Raw genomic sequence first — 26,879 nt, 5'->3', positions numbered from 1 at the left:
CAGCTCTAGATATTGCTAGGATTAATTCTGCATGTTGACTCAGATTGCTTAGTTTGTGTATTTGTATTCAAATGCTGAACAGCTTCACACTGACAGTACCAGATTTAGTCAAGACTTATGCTGGGAATACACGTTACGTTTTTTGCGGAGAATCTTTCCGATAGATGCCTTCGATGATAAAATTCCGACATTTCCGATTCTCCGCTTGATTCTGTTCTGCTCGATTTCTCATAGAAGTGAAGGGAAAAAATATAAGAAAAACGAGCGGAAGATAAGATAATCGAGCAGGGAATCGAATGGCTAATAGATCGCGCTGCGAATCTAACGTGAGAAACGTAACGTGTATTCCCAGCATGAGTATCTGAGCTTTCTCTCAGTCACCCCGCTTGAGCAGGTGTGAAAAACAAGCAACATTTTCCCTGGACAGTGAAGTATTAATGCAGGAAGAGGAATGTAGCTAGGGTTTCTGCACTGAAAAATAGTAAAAGCCAGAGTACAGATTTCATAATAGAAATCTAATGCAATTTCCTGTCAGTTTTGTAAAAAGTGTACCCGGCTGCTAATTGAAACTGGTCTGGTCATTTTTAATGGCATTAAATTATTAAATTGCAAAAAAAAAAAAAAAAAACTGGAACAGCATCCATTCATGGTTTCAGAAAATTCTCAATATGGGTGTATTTCACTTTGTTCACAGAGAGGTGCTAAGTGTTAGCACGCTTGTGAAAAGCCCCTTATCACGCCTAAAGAAACTTAGCACGCGCTAATTAGCGCCGGTGCACGCAAAACGTTGCACCGGGAGCGACGAAAACAGCGCACCTTATGCGCCTATAAGGTCGCATTGTATGCGCCCTAAACGTCGCACCCATGCAACGTTTAGGGCGCATCCAATGCGACCTTATAGGTAAAGTACCGCGCGCAATCTGATTCAGCTTGGTGCATGCTAACTACTTAGCACCCTAGTTAGCACGCCCAAAAACCTTTAGGCGTACTAACTAGGTTAGCACCCTTAGGGAATCAGGCTCATTAAACTTAATATCCTCTTGGTGGCTACTTAAATTTTTTTTCCAAATCGCATGATCTGTAAGTCTAATGCAAAACTCCTCCTCCCATCCACACCTGACCTGCCCACTTTCTGCAAAAGAGAAAAGAAAGGTGGAAGAAGGGCTATTTTTACGGTTATACTGTGGGGACACTTGCTGTAGTACTTATGCAGTTTGGGAGAGTTTCCAAATCACTACCACAGAGCATGTTTAGTTTAACAGTTGACCACAATTCAGGTACACTTTTTAAATAAAGCTAGAGCTATCTCCTAAGGAGCATATCAGTCACGAAAGTTCAATGCGTTTCACACACATGTTCGGGCTTTTTTAGGATCAAGTGCAATGTTTTCCCCACAATCCTTCAGGGCAAAGGTGAGACGTAGCTCCTCCCAGGAACAGACAGCACTTCCCCTATAAAAAAGTCACATGGTTAGTCCACCCACAGTGCTGTTTGTTCCTGCGTCCAGGCAGGTCGGCATCTCCCCTCTGGGTGAAGCCTGTGTGCTGGGCTGCAGGTGGATCTCTCTGGGTGGCTGAGACTGTGGTACTGAGGCAGTCTGGCCATGCGCCCCAGGCTGGAGCTTTCCTGGGGTTTGCCTACCTTTCTCTCCCGCTTCCAGGGAAAGCAAGAGTGGAAGGCGTGGGTTCCCCTTGGCGGCCTTGCGGCGGAGTGAGCAGGACGGAGGTAAGCCGGCGGCCATGTGCAGCGTGGAGCGCATTGCGGCCATTAGGACGCTTGGCCGCGTCCGGATGCGTGCTTTCCGGCGGGTATGCCGAAGGTAACAATTGTAGTGCCGGCTCATTACTCTCTCTGCAGCTTCCGGGCCGCCACTCATCCATTCGCGGCAGGCCAGGTATGTTTCAAGGGGAAGCTGCGCGGGCCTGTAGCACTGTTGCTCAGAGAGAGTTTGTCCTGCGCTGGATGTGTCAGCTGGAAGCATGTCAGACGCTGAGAGGATTGAGAGCAACCAGGCCGCCCAAAAGGTGAGATAATGGTTTCTCTTTCTGGGCTGATTGTGCTATAGCTGTGAGCAGAGTTACATGCCTTGTTGTGTTGTTAATTATGCCAATACTAAGGCTTCTGCTAAATCTGCTGCTGCTGCGGCTGCAGATAAGCATAGGCATCCTCCTAATGATAAAACATTCCCTTTGTGCAATTTTATGTGGCCCTATGCAAAAACTGTCAGTTGTGCATACAGAGGGTTGTAAGGGAGGAGCCGGGTCACTCTGTTCAGGATACATTGAGATCCTTTAGAGAGGAGATTAATGCTTCATTGGAATCAATTAAGTCTTCATTATTGAATGCTAATCCCTCCACTTCTCAGGTTGCTGTATTTGGAGTATCTGTGACTGAAGTTGATATTAGTCAGGCTGAGTTTGCAGCTAGTTCTGAGGATTCAGACGCTAGAGAAATAGAATCTGAATCTGTTTCAAAGTTAAAATTCTGTATTGAGGATGTGGTAGCTGTTTTGTCTATTCATAATCAATTATACAAAGCTGAAGGATCCACTTGATTAAAAGGTGGATGTTTATTTGAAAAGGTCTTGGGAGGCTAGTGCGGCTATGTTTAGGCCAGCTTTTACCTCTACATGTGTGGCCACAACTTTGGAGCTGTGGATTAATCAGCTCAAAGCTAACATACTGGCTGGTGCACCTGTTTAGCAATTGTTGAGTTCTATTGCTATTCTCATTTATACTGCTGCATATTTAGCAGATGCCTTCTGCTGAAGCAATTAGATTTCAGCCAGGTCCATTGCTCTAATGTTTCTCTTAGAGCCTTGTGGCTTAAAATATGGGATGGTAATATCTCATCTAAAAACAGGCTGTGTGGTGTCCCTTTTTCAGGTGAATTGTTGTTTGGTCCAGAGCTGGATTCAGCTTTGGAAAGAACATCGAATAAAAATAAAGTTTTGGTTAATAAACAGAAGACTGTGGTAACAATATTTTTCGTAAGCCAAGGAGTGATCAAAAAGGATGCCTCTAAGGATCAAAGTAAAGGCAGGAGGCGGACTTTTGACAAGTCCAGGAAAGGGGGCTTTAAGTCTAAAGCTCTAGAGACCCAGTCAGAATCCCAAGGGCTCGTGTCAGGCGGTGGGGGGGAAGGCTAAGATACTTTCTCTTAGGTGGGCAAAAGTGGCAAAAGATCCATTTATTTGCCAGACAATAATGTTTGGTTTTCAAATAGTTTGCCCTTCCTCCACCATCAAGATTTGTGATCTCAAAGGCCCTAAGAGATCCCACTCTGGTTCCAAAGATTTTGAGCATATTGCAGAACATGCTAAGACAGAATTATTATTATTGATTTATAAAGCGCCAACATATTCCGTGGAGCTGTACAAAGTAATGTAATTCATCCTGTGCCTGATTCTGAACCTAACAAACCTGAATCGGTTTATGAAAATTTTTCGGATGGAATCTGTAAGGGAGTTATTGTTTCCAGAGGCCTTTATGGCATCTCTGGATCTAAGAGATGCATATTGGCATGTGCCGATTCACCAAAAATCACAAGTTTTGCAGTGAGAATAAATGGGATGGTAGAACACTACCAGTTTGTTTACCTCCTGTTTGGGATCACTTCTGCCCCAAGAATGTTCACAAAAATTCTGAGAGAAGCATTAATTCCGTTAAGGGAACAATCGATTTTAACCATTCCGTATTTAGACGACTTGCTTATTCTAGGAAGTTCAGCAGAACAGCTGAGAAGCCATTTGAATCTGGTATCGGAACATCTCCGATCCCTAGGTTGGATCATCAACCTGGAGAAGTCCTCTCTAATTCCAAGTCAGAGAACTCAGTTTCTTGGCATGCTAGTGGATTCAGTAAAACAGATGATTTTTCCTTCCTCCCAAGAGATTCTGAAGATAAGTTTGGCAGTAAAATCATTACAAGGGGAAGACAAAGTTTCCCTAAGAACGATTTTGTCAGTGTTTGAGTTAATGTCATCCACGATGGTGGCAGTTCCCTTGGCATTAGCGTATATCAGGAAGATACAGAGGTTCCTCCTAGAAAATTGGGACGGTCGTCCACAAACATTAGATTTCAAAGTCAAAATCCCTCAACTGTGTGTTGTCTCTGCAACAGTGGTTGGAGGAATCCTACCTTGTGAAGGGCAGGCCTTGGAAGGGGCCTGTAGACAACGTAATAACTACGGATGCAAGCGCTTGGGGCTGAGGAGCTCATACAGCTCACAGAGCCTTTCGGGGGAAATGGACAAAATCAGTCTCAAAGGTTATCCAATTGAAAGGAATTAACAGTAGTAAGGCTGGCTTTATTTCAGGTGCAATCGATACGGTTGCAGTCCAATGTTCTGATCCAGTCAAACAACGTTACGGCAGTAGCATTTATCAACAAACAGAGAGGCACGCGATTCCTGTGGTTGCAGGAGGAAGCTGAGGACATCTTGGCTGGGGCAGAAAAGAATGTGTCATCCTTGAGAGCTGTTCATCTCAAGGGAACACTCAATATAGATGCAGACAAACTGAACAGAAGCAGGATTCTGTCATCAGAATGGTCTCTAAACAAGGAGGTGTTTTCACAGACACCATAAAACGATGGGGAACACAGTCAATCGATCTGTTTGCAACAGAAGACAATACCCAGATTCAGACTTTTTTTCTCTCTATCAACCCAAGAGATCAAAGCCGGAGGGGGGTGAATGCATTCATTCAAGAGTAGAACTTTCCACTTCTGTATGCATTTCCTCCTCTCAATTTGATTTCGGCGGTCATCAGCAAATGGAGAGGTTGTCAAAATCGGATGATTTTGATAGCTCCTTGGTGACCGAGAAGGAGCTGGTTTTCAGCTCTCAGGAGGGTAGCATCAGAAAACCCTTGGAGACTTCCTTGCAGGCCGGATCTACTGCTGCAAGGGATCCTGTGGCATCCGCATCCAGGCAGATTGAATCTGTTAGTCTGGATCTTAAATTAGCCTTACTCAAAAAGTTGGGAGTATCTGAGAAGGCAGCCTCTATATTGGTTACTAGCTGTAAGGAAGTTACTAGGAGGATCTATCTGAAATACTGGAAGACTTACCATCTTTGGTTATCTGGCTCTAAGTTAGATAGCTTGTCAGTCCCAGCAGTCCTGGTTTCTCCAGGACAGTTGGGATAAAAATATTTCTGTGAGTACGCTTAAGGTGCAGATTGCTACCTTATCTGCTTTCAGGTATCCCCTTGTCTTCCTCTCCAATACTGAGATTTCGGAAGGCTCTATCTAGGAAACTGCCAGTTTACAAGCCATACGTTTCTCCTTGGGATTTATCGTTAGTATTAGGGGGCTGTCCAAAGGTCCTTTTGAGCCACTAGGGGACAGTTATTTTATATTTCTTACATTAAAGAGGAGCTGTTAGGTATAAGGTCTCAGAGAAAATAAACACATATATCAGTAGCTAAAGATTGGCTGTACTTACATTACATATGCATTTCACTGTCCACGTTTGGATTTCACAGAATTTGTATATAGTATATGCAGAGATAGATGCTCCTGACAGCTCATGGCAGGCTCCATGTTTTTCTGTCAAATGTGTCGTCATGTCCTGCCTGCTTCCTGATCACAGATAAGCTCCTACTTGAACAACACAGTGTGCAGTGAATATTAATGAGCCATGTGGCTAGGAACAATAGCTGACTCCTGCAGAGTACTCTCCCCCGAGATTTATCAGTGCTACACGCTGGACTGATTACAAGCTTCTGTAACGTCTCATTAGCAGCCGAGGGGAGGGCCCCAGAATGCTTTGCAGTTTAGTATGCGGCTTGCGTCCTTATGGCTCTGTAACAGACTTGCTGATAAGCACACATCAAAGGTAACTGAGATTTTTATCTTCACTAATGGCTTTTAGGCTTCCTTCTAAACTGTTTAACACAGGAGAATAGAGGTTTAAATTAGCTTCTGCAGCCTGACAGTTACTCTTTAAAGACGGTATTTTTAGTAGCCATCACTACAGCCAGAAGGGTTAGTGAGCTACAGGCCTTGTCTATGAAAAGTCCTTATTTTCAGGATAGGTTGGTATTACAGACGGATCCAAACTTTTGTCCAAAAGTTAGGTCTAGGTTTCACAGGTCGCAGGATATTATTTTGCCTACCTTCTGTGTGGATCCAAGTTGTGGAAAAGAGAGGATTTTTTCACTCATTAGATGTTAGATGTGTTCTGGAATACTTAAACAGAGCTGCAGATGTCAGGAAGACAGATTCCTTATCTGTTTTATTTCAGGAAAAACTGTAGGTCAGAGAGCTTCTAAATCTACTATAGCTAATTGGATTAGGTTAGCTATTATAGAAGCTTTCAGAGTTATGGGAAGTGAGGCTCCTGCCTCATTTAAAGCTCACTTTTCTAGAGCTAGGGCAGCTTCTTGGGCTAATAATGTAGGGGCTTCGCCTGAGCAAATATGTAAAGCAGCAACGTGGTCAAGGTTTTCTACGTTCATCTGTCATTACCGAATTGATGCAATGTCTGCACACGACCAGGCGGTTGGTAGAAACGTTCTCCAAGCGGTGGTCCCACCCTGAGGTTGTATTACTTGTTAATCGTCTCACCTTTGCCCTGAAGGATTGTGGGGAAAAAGCAGAGTTAGTACCTGCTAACGATGTTTTCAACAATCCTTCAGGGCAACAATCCCACCCGGGTGTTAATTGTCTGTGTCTGATAGTTGCACGGTTATGGGTTAGTGGAATGTTCACCTGTCGGGTACTTGGCTAAACGCACTGAGGGTGGACTAACCATGTGACTTTTTTTATAGGGGAAGTGCTGTCTGTTCCTGTTTCTGGGAGGAGCTACGTCTCACCTTTGCCCTGAAGGATTGTTGAAAACATCGTTAGCAGGTACTAACTCTGCTTTTTAGTGTCAACCATTATCATACAGATAAATAGCCACTGGAGGGCACCCAAATATTACATTTTTCCTGAGGAAGTCCACATATACAGATGAAACACGTTGATGTTTCTGACTAATACAAGCAAGCACGCACCACGTTTAAAGGGTACCCGAGGTGACATGTGACATGATGAGATAGACATGGGTATGTACAGTGCCTTGCACACAAATAACTATGCTGTGTTCTTTTTTTTTTTCTTTTTCTAGAGTTAAATATCAGGTATGTAAGTGGCTGACTTAGCCCTGACTCAGACAGGGAGTGACTACAGTGTGACCCTCACTGATAAGAAATTCCAACTACAAAACACTTTCCAAGCAGAAAATGGCTTCTGAGAGCAGGAAAGAGATAAAAAGGGTCAGTAGTTAATAGATTTTAGCTCTGGCATACTTCAATGAATGAGTCATTAAGCAAAAACAATAAAACAGTTAAAACGTAAAACGTAGATTTAAACATAAAATAAAACCGTGTAATATCTTAAAAATTCATTTTAGGAGAAGGAAGATAGATACAATGGTTTATTTCTTTAGTTTATTTTCGCCTCGGGTGTCCCTTAAATCTATTAGTACCTCTATTCACTAGTGGGGGCTTACCATGGAGAATCTTCTCTGCACGGGGGTTAGTTGACATATGGCCATGATCGCTAAACAGGTTGTAGGCCTGTAAAAATCATTAATCCCCTGATACAGTACTGGGAGTTCGAGGGGGTCTGGTTGGCGTGGAATTGGTTAGTGATGCAGCCTGCTCAAAAAACAGGAACCCATGAGTTTTGTTTAGCTGGCCAGCTGATAAACAGACTTTCAGTCTTTCTACAGCGTATCTATTGGAAACATTTTATCCTTAAACCTCTAATACCGTTATTGTGATGACTGTTGGATTGCCTATGATGAATGAAACATATACGATCGAGCACAATAGTCTTGCATGGAAATATGTGGTTTAGGGGACTTCTGCATGGTAAGGATCATTCTATGGTTTATGTAGATCATGTTATCTGGACTTGTTTATCCATTTGAGAACTACGGTGGCTATTGATGCACCAGCTGGCATAGTTTACTTTATTTTTAGAGCTCTCCTGCAGTCTATTCACAGGTGCTGATAAGAACTAATTAGACATGTTTATCTGCCTAAATAAACACAGAACAAAGAGAAGTCAGTTTCTTCAGCAACTATATGTGGAATAAAGACTTTTCATTGTGTGCTGTGCAAGAGTTCAGGTCCACTTTAAATCTATAACGTCTTGCCATGTTTTGCATGTATTTATGCTAAACTTAATCTATACATTTACTCTGAATGAAATGTATTAAAACCTAGAGCTTCCTTGATTGATATATGAACAAAATAATCAACTATTGATTGGGAATGAGTGCTCTTTGTGGAAGGATTGTGAGGCGGGGTATTGTGATTGATGGCTATACAGCTTTGTTCCGCATCAAGCAGTACAAAGCTAGTGGCAGTGGCGGTTCACTTGATATTAGATCAGAATTCTGCTGAATCTGGCTTAATATATTCTAGTGCAAGTATGTCGTCCAATGATTATGCACAAGAATTGACAATTGTTTCGGGGCCACGAAGGGTATGTTTTGCACTTTTCTGAAGGAGAGGACCCTTTGTGGCCCAGAAACAATTGTCAATTCTTGTGCATAATCATGCAATAAATGCAGACATTTTATTTATTCAAAGGTGTGCGAACTAAACCTTTCTTGCATAGATTAGTTATAGATCAGGTAAATGATCAAATATATGATCAGAATCAGGTCGCTATTGGACTACATACTTGTACCAGAATATATTAAGCCTATGGTGAGGTTTAGGGCACTCATTTATTCAAATGCAACACATTTAGAGTGCATTTGGTCTCTGCCAGCCAGCCTTCCACTGAGGTAAGAGCAATCAGGAATTGGCTCCAAGAGAATGCCTTGGAGGCGGACATATTTATTTCCTTTTAAACAATACCAGTTGCCTGGCATCCTTCAGCTGCAGCAGTGGCTGAATCACAGACCTGAAACAAGCATGCAGCTAATCCAGTCTGACTTCAGTCAGAGCACCTGATCTGCATAAAGGGGGGGAAGAGGAGTTGAATGATATGTAAAACTGTGTTAAAAATAGCTAAAATAATAAAGGGAGAGGTGGCTTTCCTAAATAACACATTCATACACATATGAAGTTTAATTATGCACAGGCAACGCATTTCGGGGTTCCAACGTTCACTTCCTCAGGCCAAATACAGTGCCAGAGATGTATCTAGAGCCACAAATAGAGCCCCTCTTCTGTGTGTCGATCACCCTCTACCACAATCTGATCTGCATGCTTGTTCAGGGTCTATGGCTTAGAGACACAGGCTCAGCAGGACAGCCAGGCAATCTGCATTGTTTAAAAGAAAATAAATATGTCAGCTTCCATTTACCTCTCACTTCAGATGCGCTTTAAACAAATAAATACAGGCAGTGTGCCCATGGAAGGGTGAAATGGTGGGGCAAACATCTGCCCAGGAGACTTAGAACTATTACCAGAGCTTATGTAGATACAAGCAGGCACAGAAATGCTCATCAGGCTGTTAAACTTGGATTGCCTCAGCTAGTCGGAAATACATCATGTTTCTTTCATCTTCATGCTTATGATTTTTCTTTCTTTTCACGTAGGTGAGAAGCCGTTTGAATGTAGCGTCTGTGGGAAACATTTCTCGCAGGTAGGATGCTTTTCCTGGCTATATAAAAGCTACTATTCCCTTTGTTACATTATGTTATGTTCCATAGTACACAGCACATACTTGTTTTGGTGGGAAGTCTGTATTGTAACCCGTTTTTACCTGAGTGCTGCTCAGTGTTCTCCCCAGGATTTTTTTTTCAGCTGGGTGACATGAAAACGTAGCCGGGTGGGGAGCCATGGGGAAGAGCAGAACCAGTGCAACTCTGCATTAAGCACAGGGGGAGGATGAGGAGACGAGCCAATGTACCTGCTAGGTACACACGATGCAATTTTCTGACAGATTTACTACAAACACTGGTTCGCACGACAGGGGCCCCAGCCTCTCTCACTTGCTGGGGCCCCCAAACCACCATGCGATACCCAGAGGGAAATGTGGGCGAGCCCTGGCTCTTTCACCTCCAGGGACTTCACCCCCATCACCTCTAAACTGAATGCAAACTGCAACACACACAATTGCTCACTACCAGTTCAGGCATTTTCCTACCTCTATCTGGCCAGCAGGCGCCAGTCAGCCAATCAGGTGCACGGTCATACACCCTTTGCCTGCCATACCGATCTAGCAGGATCTGCATAATTAGCATTCAGGTGAGAGGCTTGGTTGGACGTAAGCGTGTAGGTATCTCCCAGGGCTCGCCCACATTTCCCTCTGGGTATCGCATGGTGGTTTGGGGGGCCCCAGCAAGTGAGAGAGGCTGGGGCCTGCTGGCAAGATAGAGGTAGGAAATTGCTTTAACTGGTAGTGAGCAATTGTGTGTGTTGCAGATTTACTGTCAGATCAGTTATTTCCAATATGTTCAATCTGATTTTCAATCGATTTTCCATTCACTTCTATGGGAAATCGAGCGGAAATTTGATCAGAAATCAGATTGGACATGTTGGAAATAGTCCATCTGACAGTAAATCTGTCAGAAAATTGCATCGTGTGTACCTAGCATTAGGGAGAAATTGTTTCAGATTATGGTGCTCAGGTCCCTTTAAAGCAGATGAGCACTTAGAACTTCCTCTCTCCTCTAAAAGATAAGCAACAACATAATAGACTTTGAAGAAAAACATTTAATTGTTACAGCCGATACAAATTCTACAATAAATCTGCACTGTTTCTACTTCCTGCTTTCAAGGAAGCAGACATATTGTTAACCTCCTGTGCTTTCAAATGAGTTTATCTGCCATGGCAGTCAGGTGACACAGGAGAGAAATAAAATTACAAATTGTGATTAGTCAAGAGGGGTAATTAGACAGGCTAGACTCTAAATACATGAAGGGTACATTTCACTGTTTTCCTTCTGTGCAAGAGTTCAGGTCCACTTTGTTCCTGCAGTGTGATTGTTGAAGGGGGAGGGGGAGCACTACAGACAGGATGCAAGCTGGGAGGAGATACAGACACAGCAGGAGAATAGATTGCACTTTTTTTTTTCTTAACTTTCACTTTGGGACTCGGAAGTAGAGGAGAGACCAGTGCACAGGAGGCTGCCTCAGAAACACCCTGTCACTTTACATGCCTCGGTCCCCCCCCCCCCCCCCGAACTGAACGTAAACAAAAAAAAAAAACAGACTTAGCTCTAAAGTTATATCACCTCTCCTGCTCTCAGGGCTCGTTTCCACTTGTGCGCAGCATGAGTCTTGGGAGATGCAATGCTGGCACAGCTGTGCCCTGTCTCGCAGCCGAATCCCTCTAACTGCGCTATGCACGGCTATGGGATTCGGACAGCGACGCATGAATTTTTGCTGCAGGGCCTCAGATTTTTCCCCGGCCACGAATTCGGGTTGCTCTTCATAGACTTCTATATGCTGCCAAATTTCATCCGAATTCGTGGCCGGGGAATCGGCCCGTTTTCGGACAAATGGAAACCTAGCCTCAGTAGCTGGATTAGACCAGCAGCTCCTTATCTAAATACATTGGCATGGTTGTTATCTGCTGTCTGGGGGGGAAGGAGAATGAATGAGCCGCTCGGAGCTGTGACTGTCCCTGATTGCCGAACCCACATGGTCTCCTCTCTCATAACTCCTGCAGGCTGCTGACAAAGATGTGTGGGCGTGCTTGCTTGCCGGCATAAAATAAAGCCTGTTATTCATTGGAGGGCGGGAGGGAGAGTTTCCAGCTGCTAGTTGACGTACATGGTGCCGCCCCTTACAACCCGCCCAGCCAATCCCTGCTCCACCAGGAAGCGTAAGATGACAGGCAGAGGAGCGCTCCTGCAGTGTACAGCATCAACTTTCACTATTGTGCGAGAGCTGGGCGCTGATTGCTAGCAGGCAATGGAGCACTCCTGCCTGGGTTTCTTTCTAGCTAGGTGGGTGAATGACAACAGCTGGGCGGGGTTTGAAAACAGCCGGGCGGCCCGCTCACCTAATTGGCCCTGGGGAGAACACTGGCTGCTGTAAACCAATACTAGATCCTCAGTGTTACCACAGTTGTATAATATCAGCCTAATCTTTTGCCTTTCAAAACAAAATGAGATACTTAGTAGTGGAAAGCCTCTGAATAGTCCAGTTTTCACGGATCCTCCTGCTGTACACCGTTCTAGGGCTGGCTTCCTCTAAACAAATTTGAAAAGAGTTTGTCAAATAGGTTTCTCATGGCTGCACGCCCACTGTGTAGAAGGATATCTGGACTGGGCATGTGCAAGTAAGATCTGCGCATGATCAGTAGAACAAAGCTGTATACAATCAGCTGTTTCCCTCCTTGCATGAGCGATTCATCCTACTGGGCATACGTGAACCTTACTTGCACATGCCCAGTTTGGATGCGATTGTATGCTTCCGGGAGTGCAACCAGATGGAAAACAGGATTTTGTGCAGGAGCGGTGATCTCAAAGAGGACCTGTGAATCCTCTGGACCATGCAATCCACAGGTGTCAAACACAAAACCTACGGGCCGAATGTGGCCCTCCTTGCCATTTTATGTGGCTCGTGAGAGCTTCCAACATCCATCATTGTAAGCAGAAAGACAGTGCACTGCCTTCCAGTCCAAAGGAGAACACCAGTGACAGGACTTCTGACTATGTCAGTTCGAGCCAGGGTGCAGCAATAACCCACAGGACTGCCCCAGCAAAATTAGCATAAGCCCACTTTGAACCAAGACTCCCCTGGTAACTGGTAAATCATACACACATCTACCCCCCCCCCCCCCCCATCTTCCCCAATCCACCCACATAGCAGAGTACCGTAGTGTCAGGAAGATCAGAGGAGACTCAAAGCAGCACTGGAGCAGGTAAATACTGTATTTAACTGCTTCACTGCGCTACTCTGCGGAAGGGAAGGAGCAGGCCAATCACGGTCAATATAATTACATCATTTAGCTTGAGATTGTTTAATAAAAGTTATATCTTAATAAATATGGACCACAACTTAGACCATGTTGCAGATTTTGGCCCCTTACATGATTGAGTTTGACCCCCCTGATCTAGGCCATCTTTATGTAGAGCAACAATTCTGTTTTTAAGATCTTCAGAGAGTTATTATTTTTATTGATTTATAACATGTTCCGTGTCGCTGTACAAAGTAAGAAACAAACATGGGGTACATAATTGTACAGTGGTATACACTAATATACAAAATACAGAATTGAACATTACAGGTACAAAAAGTAACATAAATAAAGTGTGTAAGAAATTGCAGGACACAAAAGGGCGAGGGAGCCATGAGGTGCCATGTTGAACTTCCAGTGTCCAATATGTAAGAGTGTGAGAGCGATGACACCAAATATAACAAACCTGCACCCCAGTCACACCTGAGACCTTGTAACACTATAACATGAGCCTGGGGGGGGGGGGGTTATTCTTTATTTAGAGGTGTACTGAATTGTGATAAATGATACCATATTGACAGTTTCTCTGTTATATCCTGTGGTTTGCAATGAAGGCACTATATCATCATGGACTGCACTTTCTGTTTACCTAAATGCTGCAGTCCTCCATGGTCTTTTGTGCTAGAGACAGTGTCAGCTTAGCTTTCAGAGGAAACTTGGGAGCCAGATGCATGTTTTCAGCTAATATAATGCATGCTTAGACCAACATTAAACAGAATTCTCTATTGTATCGGTAGCCAGTGGAGTGAGGGAAGGGTTAGTGTTATGTGGCAATGGCGCAGGGTGGGCTTCCTAACAGCCTTGCAGTGGCCTTCTGTTATAATTTCAGGCAGGGTAAGTCTTTGTTTGGAAGGCCTGTATAGAGAACATTGCAGTTGTCCAAACGTGATGTGATGAATTTCAAAGCCAATGTATGACAAATTCACATAGAATACAATACAAAAACCATCAGAAGGAGCAAGCTATGGTATTAGCCAAAACAGTCACTATAGCATAAACGTTGTGGATCTCAATGGAGCAAACTGTCATAGGGCCGGCCCCAGTGTCCAGGCTGGGCGTACTATCACTTAGGTTTTGTATATTGACTGCACAGGACATCATTTGGGCACAGCACTCCGTGGGAATCCACCAAACCTAACCCTCTGACGAAGGATTAAATCCGAAACGGCGCTGTCAGGGTAATGGACTTTTCTTGACGCTCTGATACACTTTTTATGGCATCCCTTGCTTCCACTATGCTCAAGTTTGCTCCATTGAGATCCACAACGTTTATGCTATAGTAACTGTTTTGGCTAATACCATAGCTTGCTCCTTCTGATGGTCCCCTCTGCACTGTGATGCTATAGTCCTGGTTGGACTTGCTGTTATCTATGAACATTGGAATGTAATTGTATAAGCTGCTATGGTATACCATATACACAGAGTGTCTTTTTTGGATGTTAAGTGCCTCAGTCTGTATTGTATTGTGTTCATTGTATTGTATTCTATGTGAATTTGTCATACATTTGATACTATATTTAATACACTTATTGTTGCATCAATTTTGGTGTGCAGGTGAATTCATTGATTTTATTAGTCTACAGGACCACAGGTCCTATTTACAGTACCTAGCACCCAGATCTCATGCTTTTTATGAATATTGGGTGTGCATACCTCATTTTTACAAAATGAATTTCAAAGCCACCATGATCTGCCTGTAGCTGGCATTATGGATTTTTTTATATTATATTATATTTACTGGATATGGTTTTACATTTATATAATATACCGCTACATCCGTTTCGTGTTAACCATTTGTTGTCTTGATTATGAAAAGTTGGATTCTGTTTTGCCGCTGTTCCTTTGTCAATAACAGCTTAAAGTTGGGTCTACCAATGCATGCCCAGCAGAGGGAGCGTTTCACTAAATCTAGTCTGAGTTGTACCTGTTTTTTTTTTCCGGACTGTGTTGTGTTTTCAGAAGTGAAGCATTCTGCATTTTTTTTATGGAAAGCAAATGTATTTCAATGTTACTGGCAGTGGGCAAAAATGTGCACAAAGGCACACAGAGAAAAAAAGTCTGCGTTAGCACAAATGCACACTTGTGGTCTGAAACAGCACTAATTATTATTATTTAGTCTTTATATAGTTTTGACATCTTCCGCACCGCTGTACAGAGTATTTTGTCTTGTTACTAACAATCTAATCCCTAACATACAATATATGTATCGTAGTCTAGGGAAAATGTAGGGGAAAGCCAATTAACTTATCCGTATGTTTTTGGCATGTGTAAGGAAACTGGAATGCTCGGAAGAAACCCACGCCGAGATGTGGAGAGCAGACAAATCCCATGCAGATAGTGCCATGGCTGGGATTTGAACCGAGGACCCAGCACTGCAAGGCGAGAGCACTAACCACTACGCCACCGTGCTGTGTATGAATAGCTATACATAGAAACAAGAGTTTTATCTTGAAGAGTACCCGAAGCAGGCGCAGCCATATATGGAAAGTGTTCTACATGTAATAGGCATGAAGAATCGGCAATTAAATATTCATATACCTTACCTGCTTGCCCTAGCTGGGGACTTGCCACATTAACACAGCTGGGGGTTGCAGCAGAGCTGCATGCAGGTTTGGAAAGCCTGTGGGCAAAACTGCTGTAGTAGTTTGGCCAGTGGAGGGGCGGGGTTTCAGGAACATAGCTTGTTTCAGGGAAAGCAGGTAAGTTATACGGTATGAATTTTTACTTGCTGATCCTTCATGCATATTTCTTACTTGGCTGAGCATGCTGCAGGTGCTCTTTAAAGCAAGATACTGTATTTGTCACAAAAGAGTACATAGCAAAGAAATGAACAGCGCTACTTAAAAACAGACAAGTGCCTACCTGCAAGAGAGTGCAAGCCCCACTTGTGGGATAAAATACACACCGAGCATACTTATGACCTGTCTACCACTAGAGGAGGATGTTGGTTTCCTGTAACAGCTTGCATGCAACTTGTTAAGTACTCGTCCCTCCCACTGCGCAGAAGTCATCCTCGATGGGAGGGGACCTAACACTAACTAAATCCTAACCTATGCATATGCATAGCCTGGGTGCGCTACCAAGTAAAATCGAAAATTGAAAATTGTGCAAAAGGTGGATCAGCGCAACACCAGGCCGCCTCTGAATGGCCTCAGCTCAGAGATGCGCTGAGCCACCCCAGAAACTGCAAACGCACCTTGAACCCAAACAGAAGCTCTGCATATACACCAAAAGCAAAGCTGCTAAGTGGGAGCAGCTGACCAAAATTGAATTAAATTAGTACATGGCAAGGAAATGAACAGCGCTACTTAAAAACAGACAAGTGCCTACCTGCAAGAGAGTGCAAGCCCCACTTGTGGCATAAAATAACCACCTAGCATACACATGACCTGTCTACCACTGGAGGATGTTTGTCACAAAAGAGACTATAGGGTAAAGGGAACATCGGTGGGAACATGGCACAGCAACCCAGGCAGGAGATGGAAGGGGCTATGATGGTGGTGATGCATGATGGAGCAAACTTTAGGGAACCCCTAGGGGAAAAAAAGGCAAACTATCCAATTCCCTGTTCTATAAATCGGTCATTGGCGTCTCTTTTGTCTGTTGTGTGTGACGCAGTTGTCTCTTTGCAGGCCGGTAATCTTCAGACTCATTTACGACGGCATTCTGGGGACAAGCCCTACATATGTGAAATCTGCGGTAAAAGGTATCGGCTCTATGCTATTACAGCTTCTTGACAATTTATACAAACTATAAAAAGACTCAGTTTATTATTCCACTTTCCTGCCATGTTTATTTACATCCACTATGTAAAGTAAATGTGACCCCAGGCAAAGCTGCCTAAAGGTAGCCATGAACTGGTCGATTTGTCATCAGATCCGACCAACAGATAGATCCCTCTCTGATCGAATCTGATCAGAGAGGGATCGTATGGCTGCCTTTACTGCAAACAGATTGTGAATCGATTTCAGCATGAAACCGATCACAATCTGTGGAGCTTTCGCTGCCGCGCGCCCCCCCCCCCCTCCGCTTACATTGCCTGCTCCAGCCGGCGCATGTCCCCGCTCTCTCCGCGGTCACTTCTCCGTGCTCGGCTTCAGCTTCACTGAATTTCCTGTCCGGGGAAGTTTACAAAGTAGAGGGCACTCTACTGTTTAAACTTCCTGCCAGAACAGGAAGTTCAGTGAAGCTGGAGGAGCCGAGCGGAGAAGTGACCGGAGCAAGTGGGGACACGCGCCGGCCGGAGCAGGTAATGTATTGCCGCTGTAGTGCGTCGGCCGTTCGAACGCCGCTATTGACGCACTCCCGACCGGCCGTCGATTGAGCGAAATCTTCCGCACGGACGGATCGACGGGAACAATTGATTTCAGACGGAAATCGATCGTTCTGTCAGCGTGTGCGCAACGATTTCACAGCAGATTCGATTACAGTGATCGAATCTGCTGTATATCGGCGGGAAAATCGTTAGGTGTATGGGCCCCTTAAGGCAAGCACAGAGGTGCTGGATCCACCTACTGGTCCTGATCTTTGTCCTCCTTTAGGAGGGAACATTGGCACAAGCACGCCTCTTCCTGTCAGAAAGTTTGAGTTTAGCCAAAAGGCACAATTTTCAAGGAGTGATTTCCTACCCTTGGGACTCTCAGTTTCCTTGTTAAAGTTACAAAGCTACATGGCCCAAAGGAAAATCTCTTTGTGGAGACACAGACAGCAGTAAAAGCCCCAAAGGTTTCTAGCTGATTTTCATACTATTCATTTTTTAAAGGGATGGTCCGAGCACTTTAAAAATAAAGAAAAATCCACATACCTGGGGCTTCCTCCAGCCCCCTGCATCTGTTCTGTGCCCTCGCCGTAGCTCTGGTGGCTCCCGGTCCCCTCAGGTGGAGATGCCCTCCTCGCCAGGCCGGCTTACGGATTGGCTTCCCCACGTTCTCCAGCATGCGGCTCACTGGTCTCGCTGACGACATCCGGACTGTACTGCGCAGACACAGAACTACTGTACATCCGGACTGTACTGCGCAGGAACAGTACTACTGCACATCCGGACTGTACTGCGCAGGCAAAGAACTGCTGTACATCCGGACTGTACTGCGCAGGCACAGAACTACTGTACATCCGGACTGTACTGCGCAGGCACAGAACTGCTGTACATCCGGACTGTACTGGGCAGGCACAGAACTGCTGTACATCCGGACTGTACTGCGCAGGCACAGAACTGCTGTACATCCCGACTGTACTGCGCAGGCACAGAACTACTGTACACCCGGACTGTACTACGCAGGCACAGAACTACTGTACACCCGGACTGTACTGCGCAGGCACAGAACTACTATACATCCGGACTGTACTGCGCAGGCACAGAACTACTGTACATCCGGACTGTACTGCGCAGGCACAGAACTACTGTACATCCGGACTGTACTGCGCAGGCACAGAACTACTGTACATCCGGACTGTACTGCGCAGGCACAGAACTACTGTACATCCGGACTGTACTGCGCAGGCACAGAACTACTGTACATCCGGACTGTACTGCGCAGGCACAGAACTACTGTACATCCGGACTGTACTGCGCAGGCACAGAACTACTGTACATCCGGACTGTACTGCGCAGGCACAGAACTACTGTACATCCGGACTGTACTGCGCAGGCACAGAACTACTGTACATCCGGACTGTACTGCGCAGGCACAGAACTACTGTACATCAGGACTGTACTGCGCAGGCACAGAACTACTGTACATCAGGACTGTACTGCGCAGGCACAGAACTACTGTACATCCGGACTGTACTGCGCAGGCACAGAACTACTGTACATCAGGACTGTACTGCGCAGGCACAGAACTACTGTACATCAGGACTGTACTGCGCAGGCACAGAACTACTGTACATCCAGAGGGTACTGTGCAGGCATTGAACTACTGCGCCTGCGCAGAACAGTCCGGATGATGTCCATGCGACTCTGAGAGCCGCTCGCTCAGGTGCAGTGGACATCTTGCACCGAAGGGGACCCCGGGCCTTCGGCGGTGAGCAGAGCTGCGGCGCGGGCACAGGACGGCTGGCAGGGGCTGGAGAAAGCCCCAGGTAAGTGGATTTTTTTATTTTCATAGAGCTTGGATGTGTCCTTTAAATGAAGGATATTGGATATTTAACATTTTTTTTCTCCTAGCTGTTTTTCTCTCCTCTCTCAATAACTTAAAATAGAGCATCTGATCTCAACAAAACTGAAACTGGGAGCGATCTGAGCTCTCTTCGGTCCTCCACGATCCCCACTTCCTTGTTACTTTGCCTGCTTACATATCTATTCAGATAATAAGCCTTCTTCAGACTTTATTCCTGTAGTGTAAAGGTGGCCATTAACGGTCCAATTTCTAGTGAAAAAATCATTAGAGCGATCAGAAATTCTAATGGGATTGGTTGTACATAATCTCCGTTGATGGGCACAATCAATTAAGAATGATCATAAAAACAATTGTATTTTCGTTAAACCAAAATCTGGATTTTCTTGTTGGTTGTGATAGATAGAAAGCAAAGATTGGTTCCTTGATGGTGTAGTGAATAATTTCACTTCCAATCAGAATTTCTGATCGCTCAAATGATATTTAGCTAGAAATTGGATCGTCAGTGGCCACCTTTAAAGTCATTGGATCGGCATGACAGAATTAAAAAGACGTCAGTCGTGCACAATTTCTCAGTACAGATTTCCTGTAATGGAGCCCGTGTATTATTATGTGTCCAACCTTACGCTTTTCTGCTTATCTAGGTTTGCGGTCTCTGGTGATGTCCAGCGCCACATTGTTATTCACACAGGGGAAAAGCCACACTTATGTGATATCTGCGGGCGAGGTAATGTAACTCGTTACACTATTCTGCATTGTGAAGGAAGGAGAGAATGAGTACATGACAGGTCCGTCTTTCTTCTAGGCTTCAGCAATGTCAGCAACCTGAAAGAGCATGAGAAGACTCACGCCGCAGACAAGCTGTACACCTGCGATGACTGCGGCAAGTCCTTCAACATGCAGCGCAAGCTGATAAAGCACAGGATCCGCCACACGGGAGAGCGGCCGTACACCTGCCTGACATGTGGTGAGTGCAGCGCCCCCTGGATGTAGGCCGAAATAGTGCATCTTCCATATCCCTCTCACTTGTCCTTTAGGCCCCTTTTATGCATATTGGCCTCAATCATGCTGGACATAATAGGCAAAAGAAAACTTATCACCACACATCGATCGGTATTTTCATTGTTAATTCACTAAAGAAGCTTATCTTTTTAAGGTGTAGAGATAAGTGTTCACAGTGAGAGAGTTATCTTATCACTTCAGGTTTCCTTTAAAGGACTACTGTAGAGGGAGGTTAAGGGGAAAATGAGTTGAACTTACCCGGGGCTTCTAATGGTCCCCCGCAGGCATCCTGTGCCCGCGCAGCCACTCGCCGATGCTCTGGCCCCGCCTCCAGTTCACTTCTGGAATTTCAGACTATAAAGTCTGAAAACCACTGCGCCTGCGTTGCCGTGTCCTCGCTCCCGCTGATGTCACCAGGAGCATACTGCGCAGGCACAGACCATACTGGGACTGTGCAATATGCTTCTGGTGACATCAGCGGGAGCAGGGACACGGCAACGCAGGCGCAGTGGTTTTCAGACTTTATAGTCTGAAATTCCAGAAGTGAACCGGAAGCGGGGCCAGAGCATTGGGGAGTGGCTGCGCGGGCACAGGATGCCTGCGGGGGACCATTAGAAGCCCCGGGTAAGTTCAACTCATTTTCCCCCGACCCCCCTACAGTATTCCTTTAAAGTGAACCTAAAGCCACAAAAAAAAAAAAAATTAGATGAACTTACCTGGGGCTTCCCTCAGCCCCCTGCAGACGATCGGTGCCCTCGCAGCTCCGCTCCGATGCCTCTGCACCCGCCAGCGAACACTTCCGGTTTGGCCGTCACCGGCCGACAGGCATGGGAACGCGAGTGATTGTTCGCGTTTCCAGCCTGTATATCGCCCCCTATGCCGCTATTGCGGCCAGGAGGTCGCAATTACATTTAATTCATATTGCCGGGACAAAATCCGGCAAACTGGTGGAGTAGATGGTGTCTGGCAAAGGAGGAATTGCTAATGTCTGCCACCTGTATAACCCTCGTTATGGAAAGAGAAGAGTGAAAAGCATGCACTGAAATGCTCATAGGCATGAAGGAGTGTTTATTTATCTTTGTATGTGTCAGAGTGGTGCAACTAAATATTTTGAATTAAAAAAAATGTTTGGTTTGGGTCCACTTTAACTTTAGAATTCTGTAGTTATTTTAAGGATTGAAATGTTAACTTTAGAGATCTCGCCTTAACTTGAAGACAGAAGTTTAGGTTTGCCTGAGTTAATTGTTTAGTGAATACTACATGCCTTATCACCATGGTGATAACTCTAGAAACCATTCAGAAATGTTATCAAAGACAGGAGATAAGCTTAGTGAATTGAGGCAGTGTGTTGCATCCCCATGTGCTACGCTCCTGTGACACATGGGCAATGAAAGTCTATGATGCGTCAGAAGTAGTTAATTCGCAGCAATTCCGCTGCAAAGTCATCTGTACACTACTGCTTGATCTGTGTGCCGACCACACAGATTATGCAGTAATGCAAGTCTATGGCGACGCAGGAAGTGTAAACGCCGAAGTGTGGTGCGGCACATTTACATGGACTGACGGGAATCCCGGTGACATATTACCTCACCGGCAGGGACTACGTCAGTGTGTGTGTGTGTGTGTGTGGGGGGGGGGGGGCAGGCCTATGCACATGACCCTTTGTGTGCAAAGAGAGAGAAGGATACAATCTTTGTCTGTGTATGGAACACTATGCACATGACCCTGTCTGCACACTCTGCTGCAAGGTCATGTGAATACAGAGTCGTGCAGTGCGGTGATCCCCTGGCAGGTACCCCTGCCGAGGGATCACCACATAAGTGTAAAAGCAGCTTTAAAAAAAGAGAGTTGTGAAGTCTTGCCATTTGGCCCATAAGGCTGCAGTAAAGAGGACAGTGTTGGTTGTGGAAAAGAAGCAGCTGAGAGAACTGTGTAGGATTCGAGGTTCAGGCAAAGTAGCACTTTCTTCTGATTTAAGGTTTAGGCCTTATATTGGGTCTGTTCATAGACAGCATTTGCTTCCATAGAGCAGATATAGAGTCATCTGCCTTCCTCTTTAACGTTACTCCTGTGGCTATTTTCCAGGGAAGAAGTTTGGCGGCTCTGGGGACCTGCGCAGGCACGTCCGCTCGCATACAGGAGAGAAGCCATACACTTGTGATGTATGCAACAAAAGTTTCTCTCGCTCGGCTGTCCTCAGACGGCATAAGAAGATGCACTGCAAAGCCGGAGAGGGTGGACAGGACGCCGCTGAAGAATTCACAAACCCTGTGGAGTCTTCCAGTCTGAGCAAATCTCAGAATACAGACTCATTAACAGAGAATATTTCAGTGGCATTCATACAAGAACAGGGACATTCTGTGGAGAATGACAGGAGTGTCTATGAGGAAGGCACAGCAAACTCCTACTGCAAGCTACAAAGTATGATTCATGACGATACGGGCCAGGACAAGAGGAGTGCAGAGCGCACAAAAGCCACAAAACCTCACTTAGCGGACACAGGCGAGACCTACACCTTCACGCAGGTGGTGGTGTCTGAGGAGAGCCTGCACTCTGACATCTCCATGATACGCTCCTCTTTAGTGACTCTGGAGAATAACTGCAATGAGTCACTGAATAATCGAACATCGTCCAATGGCTACAGAGGCTCAGATGGGCCATTTTTTTCTAGTATGACTCTCTGGGGACTCGCTATGAAAACCCTGCAAAATGAAACTGACATGGAGCAGTGACTAAAGTACAAATCTAAGCGGAGTTAAGCACTCTAAAAATGAGATCAATATGAAAGTTATCAGGGTTTAAATGCGTTATTTTTTTAATTTAATAAATCTAAAATATTTAACTTTGGATTTTGTTTTTTATACTACTTCCTATGTAACAGGGAAGTTCAGACTATTTGAGTTATGGGCATTCTGGCCTTCCTACTGGCACACTTTCTGTTTCAAGGATTGCCATAAAATATGGGATTGCCGTCTTAAAATAGAACTGCATATGGTCACTTCCCCTTCATTGAAATGGAGCACCCATAATGCATCACTTCAAAACAGTGAGCATAAAAAAGCAATTTTTTTTTTGTCTCTGTGAGCCAATGAATTAATCCAATGTCACTGGTTAAGCACACACCTATAGCATACTGATTCCACAGAACCATAAATCCGACTTGCATAAGGCCAATGAGCTCCACTCTAATATTCCCTCAAGCCACGAAGTAAAAAGGGTTTAAGATCTTGGATACTACAGGAATAACTATCCTCCAAAATAAATGTGATGAGTCAGGAAAACAAATGCCTTTCACCTGTATAACTATGGTAATACATTGTCATTGCCCTACAGCTATCTGCTGTACTATTTACCATTAAAATCATTTTTGACAAAGAAGAAACCAGCAGCACAGTGGTGGAGTGGTTAGCACTTGCAGGGCTGGGTTCCCGATTAGATTTCCAGCCAGGGTACTATCTGCACAGATATCGCAGTAAGAGAACAGAGGCGCCAGCAGGATAAAAATTGATACAAATTTTAAAGATGTGCTTGGAGGAAGTGGTGGACTTGCCTCCGGAAAGCAGACACGAAAACTGTCTGAATAAACAAGCATATAATGCTAAGAGTTCAAAAATGGAGATAAGAATTAGAGTAAAGTGCAATGTGGTGATGATAGGTAACATCATCTTATTGGGGGGGGGGGGGGGGGGAGAAGAAAGAGGCCCGGATTGATATAAGGAAAACAGGGCAACACATAAGAATAAGAGCCCGTGTGGGGTACACATAGTAAAATGTATGATAAGGTGCAGAAGTGCAGAGACTGTCAATAAAGGTTTTGTAGAAGTAAGTAAGTGAGAAATAGGTGAATGAAAAACAAATAGAATCCTTACCAGAAATTCGGCAATAGCACGTATAGCGCCTCTATAATGTTATGAGGACGCTTGGTGCTTTAAATATACTGCCTGTGGCTGTTAGTGCCAATCGGAAGGGTCGGACGGGCGTGGGTGGGAGGGGTTTGGCACCATGGTAACCAATCGTGCAGCCAATAGGCTGCTGATAACTGTGCAACTATAGTTGGTGCGCCGAAAACGGCGCACTATGTAGTAATATTAAGGGCGCATGCGCTGATTTGGCGTCATGGCAACGGATTGTGCAGCCAATAGGCTGTTAGCGGGCGTATATCTATAGTTGGAGCGCACTATAAGATATTAGCAAGGGCGCGTGCGCCGAATACGGCCCACCACGTGGGGACTTCCACGCAGGCGCTGTAGAGACCACTACGGTGGCTTAGAGCAGAAGTAAAGATTGGAGGCGCACATGCGCAAAACGGATGGCTGTCGTCATAGCGTCCATAGTGGTAGTGGGCAAGAGCCTGTTAACCCTCCTGGCGGTCTATTAAAAACCGCCCGGGGGCAGCGCAGCCGTTTTTTTGAAATTTTTTTTTTTAAATAGCCGCTGTGCAGCGGCATCCCTCTACCCTCTTCAATCGCCATCGGCAATCAGGAAATCCCATTCAAAGAACGGGATTTCCTGGAGGGCTTCCCCCGTCGCCATGGCGACGGGGCAGGATGACGTTGTGACGTCTAAGGGAGTCCCGATCCACCCCTCAGCGCTGCCTGGTGCTGATAGGCCAGGCAGCGCACGGGGTCTGGGGGGGAGGGGCTCTGCGGCGTGGCGAATCGGCGCGGGGCGGCGGCGATCGGTGTGCTCACACAGCTAGCAAAGTGCTAGCTGCGTGCAGCAAAAAAAAAATAAATTCAGCAAATCGGCCCAGCAGGGCTGGAGAAAACCTCCTGCGCGGCTTACCGCCAGGAGGGTTAAGGAGAAGAATAACTGCACATGGTATTTGGGTTATTTCCAGCGGAAATGTTTTTTGTGACAAACTGTCGCAGGCATAGTGTACCTAACGGCAATCAGCAAGAACTGTGTTTAATTTCACTAATTTAGCCCCCCAGCCTAGCACTCTCAAGAATGGCAATTTTGCCCTTGGCCTAAACCGTTTGGGCACCCCTGCTCTATGGTGGCCAGAGCCATCCCTCTACAGTGGTATGTACAAAACCTGAATTACATTTTTTACTTCCGAATCCCTTTCATGGCCGCCTTGGCCAAGTTGTGTACCAAGCTTTATGGATTGATAGTAATAAAAATGAAGCCACGCCTTACTGAAAATGCTATTTTCCTGACTGTCGTGGTTATCCTCTGCACAAATGCTCTCTAAATCATTGACCCCGATTGATAATGCAAACGGCTGTTCTCACTAAGCTAGCTTTATATGCTTGTTGTAGACGTATGACTTATAGTAGAAGCCAAATGACTAGCGTGACAGCCAGGCAGTTAGACTCTACAGTACTTACTATACTATTTTCGCTCCCCAATCCCTGTGCTGGTTACATTGCTGCAGTAATATAGTTAAAGGACACATCCGAGCACATTTAAAATAAAAAAAAATCCACTTACTTGGGGCTTCCTCCAGCCCCTGCCAGCTGTCCTGTGCCCTCACTGCAGCCCCGCTCCCCACCAGTGGCCCGGGGTCCCCTTCGGCGCAAGCTGCCCACTGCGCCTGTGCAAGCGGCTCACAGAGTCATGCTGACGTCATCCGGACTGTACTGATCAGGCACAGTAGTTCTGCGCAGTTCAGTCCGGATGACGTCAGTGCGACTTAGTGAGCCGCATGGTGAAGCGCAAGTAGATGACGAACTGCATCTGCACAGGAGGGGACCAGGAGCCACCAGAGCAGCGGCGAGGGCACAGGATGGCTGCAAGGGGCTGGAGGAAGCCAGAGGTAAGTATTTTTTATTTTGATTGTGCTTTTTGATAATTAATAGAACATTAGTATTATATATATATATATATATATATATATATATATATATATATATAATTTTTTTTCCCATAACATTGCATCATTCTGTCATATTTGCAGTTTACAAACCACTCTGTATTTAAATTATAAAACAGAGCAGAGCTAATGACCCGGTGACTGAAGGAAAACCTAGAGAAATGCACTCTGTATGTATTTAGAGAGTTTAGCCTGTCTGATTCCCCCTCATCTGTATCTAATCACAAGTTGTAATTTGATTTCTCCCCTGTGTCAGCTGACTGCCACAGCAGATAAGCTCATTTGAAAGCACAGGATGTTAACAATATGTCTGCTTCCATGAAAGCAGGGAGTAGAAACACTGCAGATGTATTTATATAGGATTTGTATCAGCTGTAACACAGAAATGCTTTTCTTTAAAGGTTATTATGCTGTTGTGTTTTAGAGCAGAGAAGAACTTCTAAATGCAGGTCCATTTTAAACAAACAAGAAACAGCGAGAGTGCTTCAGAAAACAGGACTGTCTTTCAACCAAGGTGAGAGCTCAGAAAAGCTCTTTTGCATAGATAACAAATGGAGTGTCTTAAAGTTAACCTTAAGCCTACAAAAAAAATGAGTTTTACTCACCTGGGGCTTCCCTCAGCCCCCTGCAGCTGATCGGTGCCCTCGCCGTGTCTCTCCGATCCTCCCAACCCCGCCGGCGGCTACTTCCGGTTTTGCCGTCACCGTCCGTCAGGCTGGGAACGTGATTCTTCGCGTTACCAGCAACAATATCTCCCCCTATGCTGCTATTGCGGCCTTCCTTGCTGACGGACGGTGACAGCGAAACCGGAAGTAGCCGCCGGCGTGGACGGGAGGATCGAAGAGACACGGCGAGGGCACCGATCAGCTGCAGGGGGCTGAGGGAAGCCCCAGGTGATTAAAACTCATTTGTTTTGTAGGCTTAAGGTTCACTTTAACGCTTTCTGTACTGGAAAACAATGAGATGATTTTCTTTGCTACTAATGTTCTATCTATCAAATGTACTACACAGACAATTCATT

The 26,879-nt window shown here is 45.2% G+C and overlaps 1 protein-coding gene across 1 annotated transcript in view; it reads left to right on the top strand.

Annotated features, from left to right (window-relative positions):
• ZBTB49 (zinc finger and BTB domain containing 49) overlaps window positions 1-22,882 on the top strand; it is a 32,727-nt gene extending 9,845 nt beyond the window's left edge. The window contains exons 4-8 of the mRNA XM_068277386.1: window positions 9,549-9,595; window positions 16,555-16,628; window positions 19,683-19,765; window positions 19,844-20,005; window positions 22,126-22,882. Coding sequence (XP_068133487.1) covers window positions 9,549-9,595; window positions 16,555-16,628; window positions 19,683-19,765; window positions 19,844-20,005; window positions 22,126-22,772 — 1,013 coding nt within the window. The 3' untranslated portion in view covers window positions 22,773-22,882. The remainder of the gene's footprint in view (window positions 1-9,548; window positions 9,596-16,554; window positions 16,629-19,682; window positions 19,766-19,843; window positions 20,006-22,125) is intronic.
• The last annotated feature ends 3,997 nt before the right edge of the window (window positions 22,883-26,879 follow it).

The sequence above is a fragment of the Hyperolius riggenbachi genome, chromosome 1 (assembly GCF_040937935.1).
Source record: "Hyperolius riggenbachi isolate aHypRig1 chromosome 1, aHypRig1.pri, whole genome shotgun sequence".
NCBI classification, from domain to species: Eukaryota; Metazoa; Chordata; class Amphibia; order Anura; family Hyperoliidae; genus Hyperolius; species Hyperolius riggenbachi.
Note: the sequence above shows the minus strand (reverse complement) of the source record. Positions and strands in the feature narration are given on the sequence as shown.